Source organism: Nothoprocta perdicaria, unplaced genomic scaffold (genome assembly GCF_003342845.1).
Source record: "Nothoprocta perdicaria isolate Ctin4 unplaced genomic scaffold, notPer1 scaffold_218, whole genome shotgun sequence".
In the NCBI taxonomy this organism is placed as follows: domain Eukaryota; kingdom Metazoa; phylum Chordata; class Aves; order Tinamiformes; family Tinamidae; genus Nothoprocta; species Nothoprocta perdicaria.
In genome coordinates, this window is record NW_020455399.1 from 758,885 (window position 1) to 774,949 (window position 16,065).

At 71.8% G+C, this 16,065-nt stretch overlaps 3 protein-coding genes across 3 annotated transcripts in view; 1 reads left to right on the top strand and 2 right to left on the bottom strand.

Annotated features, from left to right (window-relative positions):
* The window catches only part of ANO8 (anoctamin 8), a 9,278-nt gene extending 5,340 nt beyond the window's left edge, over window positions 1–3,938 (bottom strand). Inside the window, exons 1-5 of the mRNA XM_026038833.1 lie at window positions 3,917–3,938; window positions 1,401–1,511; window positions 1,186–1,318; window positions 963–1,101; window positions 797–893 (exon numbers count right to left, since the gene is read on the bottom strand). Of these exons, the coding sequence (XP_025894618.1) occupies window positions 797–893; window positions 963–1,101; window positions 1,186–1,318; window positions 1,401–1,467 (436 nt within the window). The 5' untranslated portion in view covers window positions 1,468–1,511; window positions 3,917–3,938. The remainder of the gene's footprint in view (window positions 1–796; window positions 894–962; window positions 1,102–1,185; window positions 1,319–1,400; window positions 1,512–3,916) is intronic.
* A 2,483-nt stretch (window positions 3,939–6,421) lies between these two features.
* GTPBP3 (GTP binding protein 3, mitochondrial) lies at window positions 6,422–9,196 on the top strand. Its single transcript, XM_026038790.1, has 9 exons — window positions 6,422–6,459; window positions 6,990–7,225; window positions 7,529–7,615; window positions 7,682–7,884; window positions 7,960–8,032; window positions 8,104–8,247; window positions 8,333–8,498; window positions 8,601–8,876; window positions 8,965–9,196. The coding sequence occupies exons 1-9, from the start codon at window positions 6,422–6,424 to the stop codon at window positions 9,194–9,196; spliced, it is 1,455 nt and encodes a 484-aa protein (XP_025894575.1).
* A 1,305-nt stretch (window positions 9,197–10,501) lies between these two features.
* Window positions 10,502–12,419, bottom strand: PLVAP (plasmalemma vesicle associated protein). Its single transcript, XM_026038791.1, has 5 exons — window positions 12,045–12,419; window positions 11,581–11,671; window positions 10,846–11,453; window positions 10,649–10,787; window positions 10,502–10,578 (listed from the first exon to the last, which is right to left on the bottom strand). Exons 1-5 carry the CDS (start codon window positions 12,417–12,419, stop codon window positions 10,502–10,504), a joined length of 1,290 nt encoding a protein of 429 aa, XP_025894576.1.
* Window positions 12,420–16,065: the final 3,646 nt, after the last annotated feature.

Sequence of the window (16,065 nt, forward strand, 5' to 3'; positions counted from 1 at the left end):
GAGAGTATGGAGAACATGGGGAGAGCACGGAGAGAGCGCGGAGAGTACGGAGAGCAAGGAGAGAGCATGGAGAGCACGGAGAGCATGGGGACAGTGCGGAGAGAGCATGGGGAGAGCACGGAGAGAGTGAGGAGAGTATGGAGAGCATGGAGAGAGCATGGACAGAGCACGGAGAGTATGGCGAGAGTATGGAGAGAGCGCACTAAGAGGGCGCGGTGGGAGCGCGGTGCTGCCCGGGCCACCACGCTGTTCCTCCCCACTGGATCAAGCCACAGAGGGTCCCATCAGCGGGCAGATTGGAGCACCAGAGCAGGGACAACGCGGTGGGCATGTTTGGTGACTGTGACTGTGCCGTGCCAGTGTCCATGCCGCCCTCCTTGCTGCTGCCTCAGCTCATGCTCATCACTGAGGTATGGCAGGCTCCTGGACACAGCCCCGGGGAGGGGACATGCGGGGACAACAGCCTGGGGCCCTTGTAGGACACATGTCCCYCAGGGCCACCAGCCGGTGCTGCTGGAATGCGGTGGGTTGGCCAAGGGAAGCGAGTTGGGGAACAGGATGGATGCACCATGCCATGATGCACCAAACAGCGATGCACCACGCTGTGCTGCACCACGCCATGCTGCACCGTGCAATGCCATGCTGTGCTGCACCATGCAATGCCGCACCATGCAATGCCGCACCATGCCATGCCATGCCATGCTGCACCATGCCATGCCGTGCTGCACCACGCTGTGGCACGCATGCCACGCTGCATGGCCCTGCAGCACCCTGCACTGCGCCGCCCAGTACTCACTGATGGGCTGCCCCTCCAAGAAGTGGATGTTGTGCAGCGCCTCGCCCTGCTTGGCACGCAGGTTCTCCAGCCAGTACCTGATGATGTTCTGCCGTTCCTGCGGCCCGCGGCACCATGAGCAGAGCGGCGCCGTGCCCAGCGCCCCGCGCCCGCCCCTGCCACCCACCTGAGAGGTGAAGAAGTAGAGCTCGTTCTCGATGTTCTCGTAGATGTAGTCCTCCTCGCAGGAGAAGCTGCGCATGCCGCCCCCGAACTCGGCCTTCACGGGCTTGCGCAAGCCGATCTCGTCGGCCCCGCGCAGGAGGCTGCGGGCAGGGAGCGCTCGGGGCTGCGGCGGCGGCACCGGCGGCACCGGGCCGGGCCCCGCGGCGCCCGCCGCCCGCTCCTACCTCTCGTAGGTGGCGGTGACGAAGAAGGCGTAGGCGCGCGTGTGCTTGTGGTGCCGCACCTGCACGATGAGCTCGGGGATGCCCAGGCGGATGTGGTTGAGCAGCCAGAGCAGCGTGTGGTCGTCGGTGGAGTCTGCGGGGCGGCGGGGAGGGCGCTGCCACCCGCGGCCCCGCGGCCCCGGCCTGCGTCCCCCCCTCCGGCGGCGTCTCCCTACCCGGGAAGGTCATGAGCACGTCGCAGTTCTCCGTGGGCACCGTCTTCATCCAGGCTTTGTGGGACATGATGTAGCGCCCGGCCTGCAGCAGGCGCTTCCCGAAGAGCTTATCTGCCGGGGAGGCGGCGCCGYGTGAGCGGCCGGTGCCGCTGGGTCCCCAGCCCCGGTGCCGCAGGGTCCCTGTCCCGGGCGCCGCGGCCTCCGGCTCAGGTTTCCCCTCTGGCAGCTCAAGGAGCCCAGAAAGGGCCCGACAGCTGCAAGGGAGGCGGCGGCGGCACTGCGCACCCCTGCGCTGCCGGCGCCGGGAGGAAAAATGAACGAGAACGGAAAAATGGGAGTGCCAAAAAAGCCGGTGGTTTCCATGGAAACGCAGGGAGGCCCCGCGCTGCGGGAAGTGGGAAATGGGGGTGGGCGCCGGGTGAAGGGGGTCCCCACATGTCCCCAGATGCCACCGAGCAGGCGGCAGGGCTGGACCCGCCGCTCTCCTTGTCCTGGCTCGCCCCTTGCCTCGGTTTCCCCCTCCTGTGTCACACAGCGGGGCTGCCACAGGCCGGTGTCCCCAAGGGCCCTCCTGGCACCTCTGGGATCCCCTCCCAGCTGCCAACCGGCCCCGGGGCCAGGCAGGTCCCCGGGGCACCGGAAATCCTGTCCAGGCGCCGCGTGCCGGGAACCAGTCAGGCTGGTAGGGAGCATCCCGTCTGCCAGGGCCGCTCCAGCCCGGAAATGCCAGGACACCCCTGGGCCCTCCATGGAGCCGCCCCGGCCTCGGGGATCCGCGCTGGCCGGGCTGAGACCCGGCAAACTCATCTCCTCGGCTGCGTCCATCCCGGCGCGACACCTGGCGCATTCCGCGCCCTGGGCTGCGCCCGTCCCACGGGTGGATGTGAAAGGGCGCCCTGTCCCGGCGGGCCGGGGGCGAGCGGCGGCGCGGCCGGCGCCGTGCGCRGCACAAGCCCGGCATTGTGGCGGCCACCGCAGCTGCCGGCCTCGTGCCCCAGCCTGGCACGGGGGCCACCTCGGCCTGGCAGCGTCCCGGCGGTGGTGGCACTGCCCGGGGGGCTCTGCTGCCTGCACAGGGATTATTCCCACCTTGCAGGCGGCGCTAACCCAAGCGCAGGGAGCAGGAGGTGGCCCAGGCAGCCCCACGTGCAGCTTGTGAAAGGAACCCGGCTGTGCCAGGCCCAGATATCCCGCTATTTCCCCCCAAAATCTGCTGGAGCCTCRTGTCCTGCCAGCGAGCACCCTCGTCCCCTGCATGGGGGTGTTTATTGCTGCCAGGGACCGCGGCAGGCAAAGGGATCCTGCGCAGGGGGCAGCGCCACGGCCCCCTCCTCACGCATCCCGCCGGGGCTGCGCCGCTAACCTTGGCTCCCCGGTGTAAGGTCACCGGAGCGGCGGCGCTCGGGGCGGGAACGCGCGGCCCGGCCGGCACGGAGCGGGGTCGCCGGCACGGAGCGGGGCCCGCAGCCGCGCGCGTCATCCCGGCCCCGCTGCTGCCCTGCGGGGGAGGCTGCTTCCCGCGAGGACCCAAACTGGGTCACGGGCTCCGGGCGYGCCAGCAAGCCGGAGTCGCCGGCTCCGCTCCCTACCGGCACCACACGCGGCCCAGGCCCCTGCGACGCCTCCCTGGCACCCGACCGGTCCCTGCTGCGGCTGCTGGGGGTCACAGTGAGGCTGCCTGGTGCCCAGGCCACTCCATCCCCGATCCGTATCCCACAGCTGCCGCTCGGCTCTGCTCCAGCCCCATCCCTGTGCCAGGGGGCACAGAGCCGGCTGTGGYGGGTGGAATGGGTCCATCTGGGGGGGCACTGGCCCATCCTGGGGGGCAGGGATGCAGTCCCTGTCTTGGAGTCACAGACGTGTCCCAGGACACGCAAGGACCTGGTCCCAGGGGCACAGCCCTGTCCTGGGGGGGCAGGACCCCATYGGGGGGGCACACAGAGGTCCGATCCCCAGGGATCATCTCTGTGTGCGGGATGCAGGGAGCGGATTGTCAGGGCACAGGGAGCTGTCCAGGGGAAAGCACGGAGCCCATCCCGGGGAGGACCCCAGCCCTGCGCGGGGGGACAGGAACCCGGGGGACAGAAACCGGGGGTCACAGCGCGGTCACAGCGCGGTCCGGGGGGGCTCGGACGGCCCTCGGCTCCGGGGCTGCACAGGGGGACCGGGACCCGGCGCCGAGCGGCAGCCGCCCGGGCCGGGAGCTGTCCCGCAGCCCGGCCGGGCCCGGCGACATCCGCATTGAGCCGCAGGGAGCGCCCCCCCCGCCTGCCACCGCCCGCAGCCCGCGGCCCGGGACCGACACGGCGACCGGAACCGCGACCGACACCGGCAGCGACGCCGCGACCGACACCGGCAGCGACACCGCGACCGACACCGGCAGCGACGCCGGGAGCGGGAGCCGCGGCCGGGCCGGCTGCCACCGCGGCGGGGAGGGGGCATCTGCGCCCGGTTCCCGCTGCCCCCCCGCACCCCCGCGGTGTCCCCCCCGCGCCGGGGCCGCGGGTGCCACGTACCCAACACGCCGGCCGGGGCCGCGGGCTCCGCTCGCTCCTCGGCGCCCGGGGCCCGGCGGGGCCGCTCGGAGTCCAGCGCTGCCGCGGCGGGAACAGGCATGGAGGGGGCCTGCGGGGCTGCGGGGGCTGCTCGCCGCGCCGGCCGCCGCCGCATGGGGCCGCCGGGCTGCGGGCGCGGGGCCGCTGCCGCCCGAGCCGCCCGAGCCGCCGCCGGGAGGAGGGGACAAAGCGGCCGAGCGCCGCTCCCGGCCCCTTTAATTGTCTGCTTGGCCGCCCGCTCCCTTGCGACGGCCGCGGGGCCCAGGCGTCCGGGCCGCACCCCTCCCCCTCCCCCCCCAGGGATGGTCCCGGGGTGCGGGGGGCGGGGAACAGGCATCCCGCGCCCCCCCAGGCGGCCCGATCCGCCGAGAGGATCCGGAGCATCGCGGGCGGCAGCCCCCGCCCCACCGTCCTTGTCCCTACCGCGTCCCCATGCCCCCTGCCCAGATGCCCCCCCTGCCCCCCGGGTTATTCCTGCACCCCTGTCCTCGTGGTGCCTCCCTGCCCCACATCCCGCTGCCCGCYGGGAGCCCCATGTTCCCCTCCCCAGCCAGTCTGCCCCACATCCCCATTGCTGCCCCCATGCACCATCCCCCCCCCCGCGGACTCGATGCCCCCCCTCTATGTACCCCCCTGGGTCAGGGTGTTATTTCGGGCGCCCCGGGCGGGCACGATGGCACGCAGGGAACCCGACCTGGGCTACACAGTGTCCTGGTGACCTTTACGAGCCCTCCTGCGGCCCCTGCCCTGCGCCCAGCCCCGGGGGGCAGCCACGTGGGGGGGGGATGCAGGGGGGGGCCCGCACAGGCCCTCGCAGGCTCCACAGGGCCCCGTGCCCCCCATGGCAGTGCGGGGRTCAGGGTGAGCAGGACCCCCTGTGCCCCACTTCTCACTTGGTCCCCAAAGTGTCACCGCCTGCACATGGCTATTTTGGGGTGGGCGCTGGGTGGCAGCAGTGACAGCCATGACAGACGAGGCCACAAGGACCCTGCCCCCCCTGGGGCCAGCAGCCCAAATCCCCCCCTAGTCGCCACTCAAGGGGGCTGTTCTCGGGGCGCCCAGGACCCTCTGGTGACACAGGGCAGCCTGGACCCCACTGTCCCCTGCCAGGGCAGGGGCTGTGCAAGGGGACAGCTCCTGAGGGGAGGAGAGCGTGGTGGGGTCAGGACTGGCTCAGGGGTGGGCAGGGGGGTGTCCCCAGGGCTGCGTGTGTGCAGGAGGTGCATGCACATAGATGCACATGCATGCACATGGGGTGGGGTGATCCAGCCCCCCCAGGATCCCCCCGACCGGCCTCCAAGCCAGGAGCTGCCCCTGCAGAGCTGCCCTTKGCTGCAGCCTCCCGCTCTGGCTCTACTGCCTGGCCGTCCATGTCCACGCAGGAGCACCGGGGGGGACCAGGGCCGGTGGCCGGAGCTGGTGGAGTTCCCGGCATCCCCATGCGCTCCAGCACTGGCTCCCAGCCCTGCACCGGCGCTCGCTCCTCCCTGCTGCCAGAGCCTTTGTCTGCACGGGCCTCCCTCCCTGCCRTGTGTCCCCGTGTCCCCRTGTCCCTGTGTYCCYGGGAGGCCTGYGGGCTGCGCAGCCCTGGCACCAAGTGCCGAGCACAGCCGTGGGGAGTGAGCCCAGGCCGCAGGGCCCGCGGCGCCTCCCGCCGCGCTCCGGTGCCTCCCGCCTCCCCGTGTCCAGGACAATCCCGCAGTTCCGGGAATGGCGCCACAGCRGGAGGCTGCGAGTCCCGCGCCGCCGCCTCCGTCCCAGGGCCGGAGCATCCCTGGGACTCAGCACCTCCCGTCCCAGAGCCGGGTGTCCCCGAGGCAGGGACACCGCAGGGTGTGCAACCCTCAGGAACTTCCCGGGATGCCCGTGTGGCACCGGGGCAGGGGACACCGGCAGCGTGGTGGGGCTGGGGATGCTCAGGGGCTGCTGGCCAGGGGTGAGGGACTGAGGGGGGTCCCCATGGGGCACGTGGGTGCTGTCCCCCCCCTCTAAGCACCTGTCACCGCCCGGCTCCCACCCAAGCCCAGGTTCGGAGCCAAACGGGGGTTTCTTCAGGGTGCAGGACGGGCCCTGGAGGAGCCCACAGCCCTGCTAGGTGCTGCTGCGGTGTCCCCTGCCCAGGGAGGGGACAGCAAGGACACATGCCCTGTCCCTTGCCACCCAATAGCCCGGGCTCCTGGGGACGGGACCGAGCGCCCCGGGGACAGAGGCGCCGGGGGGGCCGCCGGGGGGCGCGCGGCGCTGCACGGGACAACGTGGCGACAGCCCCGGCCGCGCCGCGCGACACGCCGGGCGGAAGCGCTGCGCCGCACAGCCTCGGGCGGCGKGACGTCACAGCGCACTCTGACCAATCAGAGACGAGCTAGGCATGAAGGCCGCCCCTCTCTGCGGCGCTGGCCAATGAGGGCGCGGGGGGAGTTGCCCGCCCTGAGGCCGGCGCGGGGGCCGGGCGGGCGCGGGCGGCTCATGGCGCTGCGGAGCGCGCTGAGCGCGGCGGGCGCCGGGTGAGCGGGTTCAAAGAGAGGGATTTGCCAAGCGGGGGTGCACCGGGGTGGGAATGTGCGGGGGGGTGCACGGCGAGGGGGTGCGCTTGGGGCCCCCGAGGGCGGTGCACCCTGCCAGGGGGGTTGCAAGGGTGGCGGTGCCCTTGGGCTCGGGGTGCACAGGGAGGGGGGGTTGCACCCTGCAGTCAGCGCAGGGGCTGCACCTTGGGGTGGGGGGGCTGTGCATGGGGAAGAGGGTGCAGCTGGGGAGGGGGTGCCCCCTGGCAGCCTGTCTGCCCCCTAGGGCTGGGCAGGGGTGCGTAGGGAGGGTGCACAGCCCCAGGGCACGGGGTGCACCTAAAGGGGTGCACGTAAAGGGGTGCACAGCCCCAGGGTATGGGGTGCACCTAAAGGGGTGCACATAAAGGGGTGCACAGCCCCATCTCTACAGGTTGCACCGGGAGCACATACATGGGGAAGGGGGTGCTGCACCCCTTTTGGGATGTGGGACAGGAGCACCCTTTACCCCCCCGCTGTGTCCCCCCCCGCAGGCAGATGCGGCACCTCTGCTCAGCAGCGCACGGTGACACCGTCTTCGCGCTGTCCTCGGGCCACGGCAAGTGCGGCGTGGCCGTGATCCGGGCCAGCGGGCCGGGCTGCCGCGCGGCCCTGCAGAGCCTCACGGGGCGCCCCGCGCCCCCCCCGCCCCGCGTGCTGGCCCTGCGRCGCATCCGCGACCCGGCCACCAACGAGCCCCTCGACTGCGGCCTCGTCGCCTGGTTCCCGGGTGAGAGATGATGGGTCGATGCTGGGGAGACATYGGTGGCACTGCAGGGTTGGTCCTGGCTTGCATGGACACCTGTGGGCACCGTTTGCTCCCGTGGGCACCGTTTGCATCCCGTGGAATTGCAGAGCGTGTGGAGGGGTCGGTGCCAGTGCTGGGGAGACTTCAGTGGCACCGCAGGGCCGGTCCTGCCTTGCACGGACACCCGTGGGCACCGTTTTTCCATCCACCGTTTGCATCACGAATTGCAGCGCGTGCGGAGGGGCTCAGCGGGATGCCCGTCCCCAGCATGCCGGTGCTTTGCAGGGCCCCGGAGCTTCACGGGCGAGGACTGCTGCGAGCTGCACGTGCACGGCGGGCCGGCCGTGGTGAGCGGCGTGCTGCAGGCGCTGGGTAAGGGGCCGGCGCCGGTGCCGCGGTACCGTGCGGGCGCGCGGGCGCTCACCGGGCGCCGTGCAGGGCGCGTGCCCGGCCTGCGCCCAGCCGAGCCGGGCGAGTTCTCCCGCCGAGCCTTCCGCAACGGGAAGCTGGACCTGACGGCGGCCGAGGGGCTRCGCGACCTGGTGCAGGCGGAGACGGAGGCGCAGCGGCGGCAGGCGCTGCGYCAGATGGACGGCGAGCTGGGCCGGCTCTACCAGCGCTGGAGCGACTTGCTCACCCAGGCAAGGGCGCGGGGCGGCCGGACGCCTGGGCCCCGCCGCCAGCCTGCACGTGGCTGAGCCGCTCGCCCTCCACAGGCGCTGGCCCATGTGGAAGCCTACATTGACTTCAGCGAGGATGACAACGTGGAGGAAGATGTGCTGTCACGAGGTGAGGGGGGGGAGGGGGACATGGGGGGGCTGCCCGGTGCTGGCAGCCCCTGTCACCGCTGTCACGCGCAGTGGCCGAGGCCGTGCGGGCGCTGGAGCAGGAGGTGGGCGCCCACTTGCGGGATGGGCGCCGCGGGGAGCTGCTCCGCGCCGGTGTCCGCGTCGTCATCGCCGGCCCCCCCAACGTGGGCAAGAGCAGCCTGCTCAACCTGCTGGGTGAGCGGCACGGGGACGGGGCTGTGCCCGGGCCGCGGCGGCCGCGGGGGCCTCAGCCCCGTCCCTGAGCCGCGTCCCGGCGCAGCGCGGCGCCCGGCCGCCATCGTGTCCCCCGTGGCCGGGACCACGCGGGACGTGGTGGAGCTGTCGCTCAACGTGGGCGGCTACCCGGTGGTGCTGAGCGACACGGCCGGGCTGCGGAGCGCCCGCGACCCCGTGGAGCGCGAGGGCGTGCGCCGCGCGCAGGAGCGGTGAGGGCGCCCGGCCTCACCCGCGCATCGAGSATGCTCCCGGTGCATCCCGCATGTCCCCTCCGCCACCGTGTGCCGCATCCTTCCCGTTTCCCCTTGCAGGCTGCAGCAAGCCGACCTGGTGCTGGCGGTGCTGGACGCCGGCACGGCRCAGCCCGAGGGTCTCGGCGCCGCGCTGGGCGCCGTGCTGCCCCCGGCGCCCCCCAAGCCCTGCCTGCTGGTGCTCAACAAGGTGGACTTGCTGGCGGGGGGCGGCGCGGGGCCGCTGCGGGCGGCCTGTGCCCGGGGGGGGCTGCCCCCCGCCGCCCTGCTCTCCTGCAAGACGGGCGAGGGGCTGCCCGCGCTGCTGGAGCTGCTGCGGCAGCAACTGCAGGAGCTGTGAGTGCCAGCGCGGCGCGGGGGGAGCCCGCTGGCAGTGCGGGGGTGTCACAGCAGCCGCCCCTTCCCCGCCGCGTGTCCCCCCCAGGTGCGGGGAGCCGGGGGCCGGCGCGCCCAGCCTCGCGCAGAGCCGCCACGGGCACCACCTGCGYGCCTGCCTGGCCGCGCTCGCCCGCTACGGCGCCGGCCGCGGTGCCGACGTGGCGCAGGGCGCCGAGCAGCTGCGCCTGGCGCGGCGGCACCTGGGCCGCATCAYGGGCCACGTGGGCGCCGAGGACGTCCTCGACATCATCTTCAGGGACTTCTGCGTGGGCAAGTGAGGGGCCCCCGCCGCTCCGATTAAAGCCGGTGCCTTCAGCTGCGTCCCTGCCCTGCCGTGGCGCTCCCTGGGCACTCAGGGGATGTTTCCTGAGCCCCAGCCTTGGAAAAATGCGACCGCTGCCGCCTTTCCGGGCGGGWGGGTAAACACAGAGCGGGAGAGTCTGCGAGGACAGTGCTGGCCCCGATGGCTCCCTGGGGGCCAGCCTGGGTGTCCCCAGGTGTCCCGGTGCCCCCGGAGTTCTGGTGGCTCYGTGATGCCGCTTTCGGCTCCGGGGGCTCCTTGGGAATCCGTGGGCTTCTCCCGCCGCCCCCCTGCGGCTCYGCAGCGGAAGCTCCTGCTGCTCCACGGTTATTTATAGAGGAGCTGCAGGAAATCCTGCAGCGCCGAGCGCATCCCCCGCGGGGCCGGCGCTGGGCAGGGGGCCGCTGCAGCCCCCGGCCGCCCTGTCCCAGTGCCCGTGGTGCCCTATGGTGCCCATGGTGTCTGTGGTGCCCGCGGTGCCCTGCGGCGCCGTGGCACGGTGCCCGTGCCGTGCCGCGCATCCCGCTGCTGCGCGCGCCAGGAAGGGCTCTTTAAACAGGAAGGCGAGGGAAGCGCCGCCGTAAATCAGCGCGCGGCGGCTGGACGGGTCATCGYGGCACCCGGCGCGTCGGGCGCGCGGCTCCGGCGCAGCCCGTGCCCCGCCGCTGGCCGCCAGCCCAGCCCAGCCCAGCGCCGGCGGCTCCGGCCTCCGCGGCCGCCGGGAGCACGAGGGGACGCGTTTTCCCAGCGGAGGTCAGGGATGCTGGCGCGCGGGGGCCAGGGCCTTCCCGCTCCCYCTCGCACGCAATTCCGGCCCGGGAAAGCGGGGCTGGCCTTGGCCCCTCTCCCCAGCGGCCGCCCAGTCCCGCAAAGGAGCAAACACGGGCGGGATCGGCCCCTCCTGGGCCCGTTGCCGCTCGCTCCCCGCTCCCTTGGGTGCACTTGTTCCTGCTCTTCCTGCCTTTCTGCTGCCTTTCCCCTGGGATGGATCATGCCACTGCCCCCATGCCATGCCGCAGGAACACGGACACGTCTCGCACCGGTGCCAATGTATTTGCAGCCCCCAGCCCCGATATAGAGACAGGTGGAGATGGGGGGAAAAGAAGGGAGAAGGGGGCACGGAGAGCGCTGCCCGGTGCCGGCGGGGCTGCGGATGCCGTCAGTGCCGCGGGAAGCGCCGCTCCGGGCTGCTCCGGGCGCCTGGGAGCCGCCGCTAGCCGCTGTGGAGGGAAGGATGAGCCGGGCGGCCCCGGCATGGGCACCCCCGGCCCTGGCRCACGGCTCACCTGGGGTTGGGCGGCACGTACTGCTCCATGATCCTGCGCACGGCTCGCTGGATCTCCTCCGCGTTGATCCTGCCTGCGGCGGGAGGGCGTTGTGGGGCGGGCGCCGCGGCGCCGYGGGGCCCCCCGCGCCCCCCGTCACTCACCCATGCTCTCGAGGACCCCGGGGGGGCGCAGGGCGTCCGCGCCCACGTAGGCGCCCGCGCTGCCGAAGGCGCCGGGCCGCGCGCCGAAGGTGCCGCCCGCGGCCGCCCGCGCGCCGCTCGCGTCCAGGAAGACTCCGAGCTGCAGCACACAGCGAGGGCAATGGGTGCCCGGTCCTGCCGCGCCCACCGCCCCGCGCCTGCCACCCCGTGCCCACCTTGGAGCCTGTRCACATGCCCAGCTGCTCCTTGAGATAGGCTGCCTGCGCCGCCGCCCGGCYCTTCTCCTCCAGCTCCTTGGCCAGCAGCTCCTTGGCCGCCAGCAGCTTCTTCTGCTCCTCCTGGCTGCTCTGCGCGCGCTTCTCGGCCTCCTGCAGCCGCTTGCCCAGGTCCTGCTTGTCGTGCGAGCAGTTCAGCTGGCACTGCGCCACCATCATGGTGCACACCGTCTTGCCCACGTACTTGGCGTCGCGCTCCTGCTGCCAGAGGAAGAGCCCCTCGGTGCGCTGCGCCAGCCAGCCGAGCTGCTCCTGGGCGCCGCTGCAGCTGTAGGGCCCCAGCAGCTCCTTGATGCGCTGGAAGGAGTAGCGCACGTCGTCGCGCAGCGTGGTGCACTCGCGCTGCTGCAGCTCCAGCTGGGAGCGCGTGGCGTCGCAGCCCGTGCGCGTGGTGAGCAGCTCGCGCTGGCAGCCCTCGCCGGCGCGGCTCGCCGCCGCCAGCGCCGCGCTCGCCTTGCCGCAGCGCTCCTCCAGCTCCCGCCGTGTCAGCGCCGCCTGGTCCTGCTGGCTCCGCAGCGTCGCCTTCTCGGCTGCGCGGGGAGGCGGAGGTGGCCGTGGGGCACCGGGGGGGGTCCCGCGCGCGGGACCGGGGTGCTCCCCGGCCAGGGGCCGCCGCGGGGGCCGGAGCCGCTCCCGGCCGCGGCGCCCGGCGCTTACCCTGGCAGCTGGCGTTGATGAGGCTGATGGTCATGTGGCACTCGTCCAGCTTCGTCTTCTGGTAGAAGATGATCCTCATCATCTCCTGCAGCTCCAGCTGGCGGGGCAGGGGAGCGGGTCAGTGCAGCCCCCCGCCCCAAACCGCCCTGCCCAGCCGGGAGCGGCCCCGGGCATCGCTCGGCCCCGCGCTGCTTCCCCGGAGTATCCGGATGGAGCGAGCGGGGATGGGACAAGCCCGGAGAGCCCCATTCTGCATGGGGAGCCCTGCGGTCCCGGGGAACACGGCCTTGTTGGCCGCATCCTGCCGAGTCCAGGGAGCAGCCGGCAGCTCCTGCATCCCGGGAAGCTCCAAGAGCCGCCACCTCCGATCCCTGTGCGCTGCAGGGCTGGATCCCGGCAGCGCCGCAGGACGGGAGAGCCCAGGAGCGGGATGCCAGCGCGGGATCCCTGCCCCGGCCGCTCACCTTGCCGGCGCCGGAGCCCTGGCTGCTGTTGCACTTGTCGAGCTCGCGCTGCACCTTGTGCAGCTGCAGCTGCAGCGCCTGCCGCTCCTTGGCYGTGGCGTTGAGCGCCCGCGTGAGGTTGGCGTTGCGGCCGCTCAGCGTGATGATCTTGGCGTAGCGCTCCTGCATCTGCCGCTCCAGCAGCTGGAGGTGCGTGTCGGTGCCCGCGTGCGCGTTGCCGTACACCATGAAGAGCACCAGCCCCAGGATGATGAGGAACTGGATGAGGGAGGTGAAGAGGAAGACGTACTTCATGTAGAAGCCGCAGTCGCGCTTGGGCACGGCCGCCTTGGCCTCCATGCCGAACTTGGCCATGCCGTAGCTGCTCTTGTCCATGTCCCCGGCGCTCTGCGCGGCGCGGCCGGCCCCGGGCCCCTTTGAGCGGGGCCGCGCCGGGGTGGAGCCTGCTCCCGCCGCCCGCCCGGCCCGTGTTTATATTGCTCCCTTTAATATTTCCTTCTGCTGGGCTCCTTCCTGCTTCTCCGGATGCCTCCGAGCCGCCAGGTTATCGCTCCRCAACTTCTGTTTGCAGGAGGGCTGCTGTTCACACCGATAGCCCCGGGGGCAGGGCCGGTGCATCCCCTGCTGCCCGCCGTGCACCGGTCCCCAGGGAGCCCCGGCCGGCCCGCAGCGCCGCAGCAGCCCATGCAGCCCATGCAGCCCATTGAGCAGCTCCCGCAAAACCCGACCCCACTTCACCTGGGGCATTCAGGAGATGCTTTCGGCCTCTCCACTGCCATCCGCTCCCGGTGCTCCCGTGCAGTGTCCTGGGCACGGGGYGATGGAGCCGCATCCCAAATCCCGCATGCCGGAATGTGGAGCCTGTGATGGCAGCCGCCAATGTTCCCAGCGCGGCGGCCAGAGCTGCATCCTGTTCCCAGCACCGCACAAAGGCCGGGATCATCGGCCCCGTGCATGGCCCCAATGCCACCACCCTTGGAGCCCGCGCCAGCGCCACCAGCTCCGCAGTCCRTGTCCCCACGGGTGCCAGGGAGGCCCAGTGCCCGCCAAGGGGTTGGCATGGGAAGGTGACAGCGAATTCCCCACGGCAGCTGCCCCAGGCGTCCCTACCCCTGCAGGCTGTTGCACTGGGGGTGTTGCACGCCGCCTGGTTCATGCTGGGGTGTTGCACACGGGGCCGTCACACAACCTGCAGCATTCCCCACAGATTCCCTGCGTTTCCCCACCCGATTCCCAGCCGGAATGCAGTGTTCCCACGAGGTGCGAGGCGCACACACGTGTCCCCCCGCCAGCCGCTGCCTCCCCCGGCTCCCAGCGCGATGCCCAGCGCCGCGGTGCCCGGCAGTGCCGCAGGATGCGAGGGGGAGCGGGCGGGCGCTGACCCCGGCCGGGAGCCCCGCTCTGTTTCCTGCTCCGTTTCCCTGGGGGCCGCTCAGCGCCTGCGGCGCTCGGGCCGCTCGCGGCCCCAAGGCTGCTCTCGGCTACTGCGGTTTCCTTCCTGAGCTGCAAATAACAGGACTGAGTCACCGCCCCGCGGCGCGGCCCCGGCCACTGCCAGRCCCCTCTCCATGCCCCTTTGCAGCGGGTGCCCCATGCATCTCAGYCCTTGCTATGTGCCCTGCTCTCTGCACTGGGGCCAGACCGGCTGCTGCTGGGCTGTGGGTGCCAGGCGCTGGTTTGGGGTRCGTGCGGCGCTGGCAGGAGATTTGACTGGCCCTGCTCATGCCCAGCTCTTCCACTGAACCAGCGCATCCCTGGGCACCGTGCACGCTCCCGATGTGCAATCCCAGTGAGATTGCAAAGGAATCTCAGCTCCCAGGATGCTCCCCCGGCTCCTGGTGCCAGCGCCAGCTCCRTACGTGCCAGGCCCTGAGCTTCTGCCTGCACCAGGGCCTGGTCCCCCCAGGAGYGGCTGGGCCGGATGCTCGTGCTTAGACTGCCCTCTGCACAGGATACGGCAGCGGCAGGAAAATCCCGGCTTTCCTGGAATCCTTCTGCYGTGATTTCAAGTGGATCAAAGAACCTGGGAAGCGGCGGCATCTGCTGCTCCGCRGCGGCCCTGGGATTGCTTTAACTTCCTGCGTTTGGGGCAGGGACTGAAGTGGGATTCACGGCGCACGGAAAGAGCCCGGTGAACAGCGCGGCCTTTATTGCCCGGACGCCTCCGCGCTTGCAAAGTCTCTCCAGCGGCCGCTTGCTGAGGACACGGCGGCGGTGCGAGCCCGCGGGCAGGGAGGAAGAGCGCGGAGCGGCGGCACCGCGGCCGCGCCGCCGGCAGAGGGAATCCTTCCTCCGGCAGCGAGGGGYGCCGGGAGCCGGCGGCGCGGCCACGCGGGCTGCGCTGGCTGCAGTGGCCGCGCTGGCACCGCCGACCTGCTGCAGCGCCCGTGCCCGCTGCCCCGTGCTGCTGCTGCCGGGGCTTAGCCCTTCCTGCGGAGAGGGGACGGCGTGGGCAGCTGCTGTGGGGCGCAGGGGCACTGCACACGCGTGGGGCATGTACACACACGTGGGGCATGCACATGCATGCAGGGCACATGCACACGCATGCAGGGCACATGCACACGCATGCAGGGCACATGCACATGGATACAGGGCACATGCATGCAAGGGAGCATGTACATATGTATGCAGGGCACATGCATGCAAGGGGCACATATATGTGCAGGGCACATGCATGCAAAGGGCACGTGCATATGTATGCAGGGCACATGAACACATATGTAGAGATTTGCATGCATGCGCAGGGCACATGCACATGCATGCAGGGCATATGTGCCCACGTTCAGGGTACATGCATGCACTAGATGTGTGCAGGGCACATGGACACGTGTGTAAGGCACACGCATGTATGCACAGGGTACATGTGCAGGGTGCAGGGCACATCCCTGTGCATGCCCCCAGCAAGCAGGGCACGGAGAAAGGGGCTGTACCGGCGAGGGGGGCACCTGCGCCCGCCTGGGCGGGAGCTCGGCCGCCGGGGCACCACTTCCAGCTGGGCCTCGCAGTCCCGGCTGCGGGAGAGCAGCGGATGTGATAGGGGATCCGGGGTGCAGGAGCCTCCCCGGGATGCGGGAGCCTCCCGCGCAGGGAGCTCGGAGCAGGACGGGGGTCCTTACAGGCGCCCCTGGAGCTGCTGCTGCCGGGCCTGGCAGCGCTCGCTCTGCAGCCGCTGCAGCCGCTGCTGCTCCGCCGCCGCCTGCAGCCGCCGCTGCAGCCCCAGCGCCTGCTCCTGGCTCCGCCGCAGCTGCTCTGCGGGGCACGGGGTGGGCAGCGCYGCGGGGGCTGCAGCCCCCGCTGCCCCCCGCGCTGCCCCCCGCCCTGCGCCCACCTTGCAGGGTGGCCTYGCTGCGGGCCAGCTCGTCCCCGTCCTGCTGCAGCGCCAGCACCTGGCTCTGCAGCTCCGTCACGTTGCCCTCCAGCACCGCCTGCACACGGGGGACGTTGTTGTGACGATGGCCTGGGGTTGGTGGCATCCCCACACCCCTCCAAGGGTGGTCTCCTCACTGTGCATCCATCCGGGCTCGCCACGGGCTCGGGAATAGGGATACAGCACTGGGAATGGGCAGCCTTTCCCACCCCGCTGGAAGGGGCACCCCCGAACAGYGCCCGGCCCCGCCGGGAAGCCGGAGCAGTTTCCCGGCCCTTCCAGGCCATTGTGTGGCCGGAATTGCGCAGGAGGCCAAGCGGCCCCGGCTCCTCCTCCGGCTCCRTGCTCGGACAGGCCCTTTCCCAGCTGGATCTGCAACTAAAAATACTCAAAGGGCCAAGCGGCAGCTCCGCGTCCCACCCCAGAGCTGCACAGGGCGCGTAATTACATGTGTGCGGCTTGGTGGCCACCAGGAATAGCGTCACGGCCAGGCCGCGCCGGTGACACCGCGGGCACAGGACACTCTGTGGGACAGCAGCTGCCTGCCCCGCGCTCCCTGCCCCATCTCGGCCCCTCTCCCTGCTGCTTTGCACCCCTGTTTGCTCCAGGGGTGGATGCATCCTTGCTGCTTTGCACCCCCGTTTGCTCCAGGGG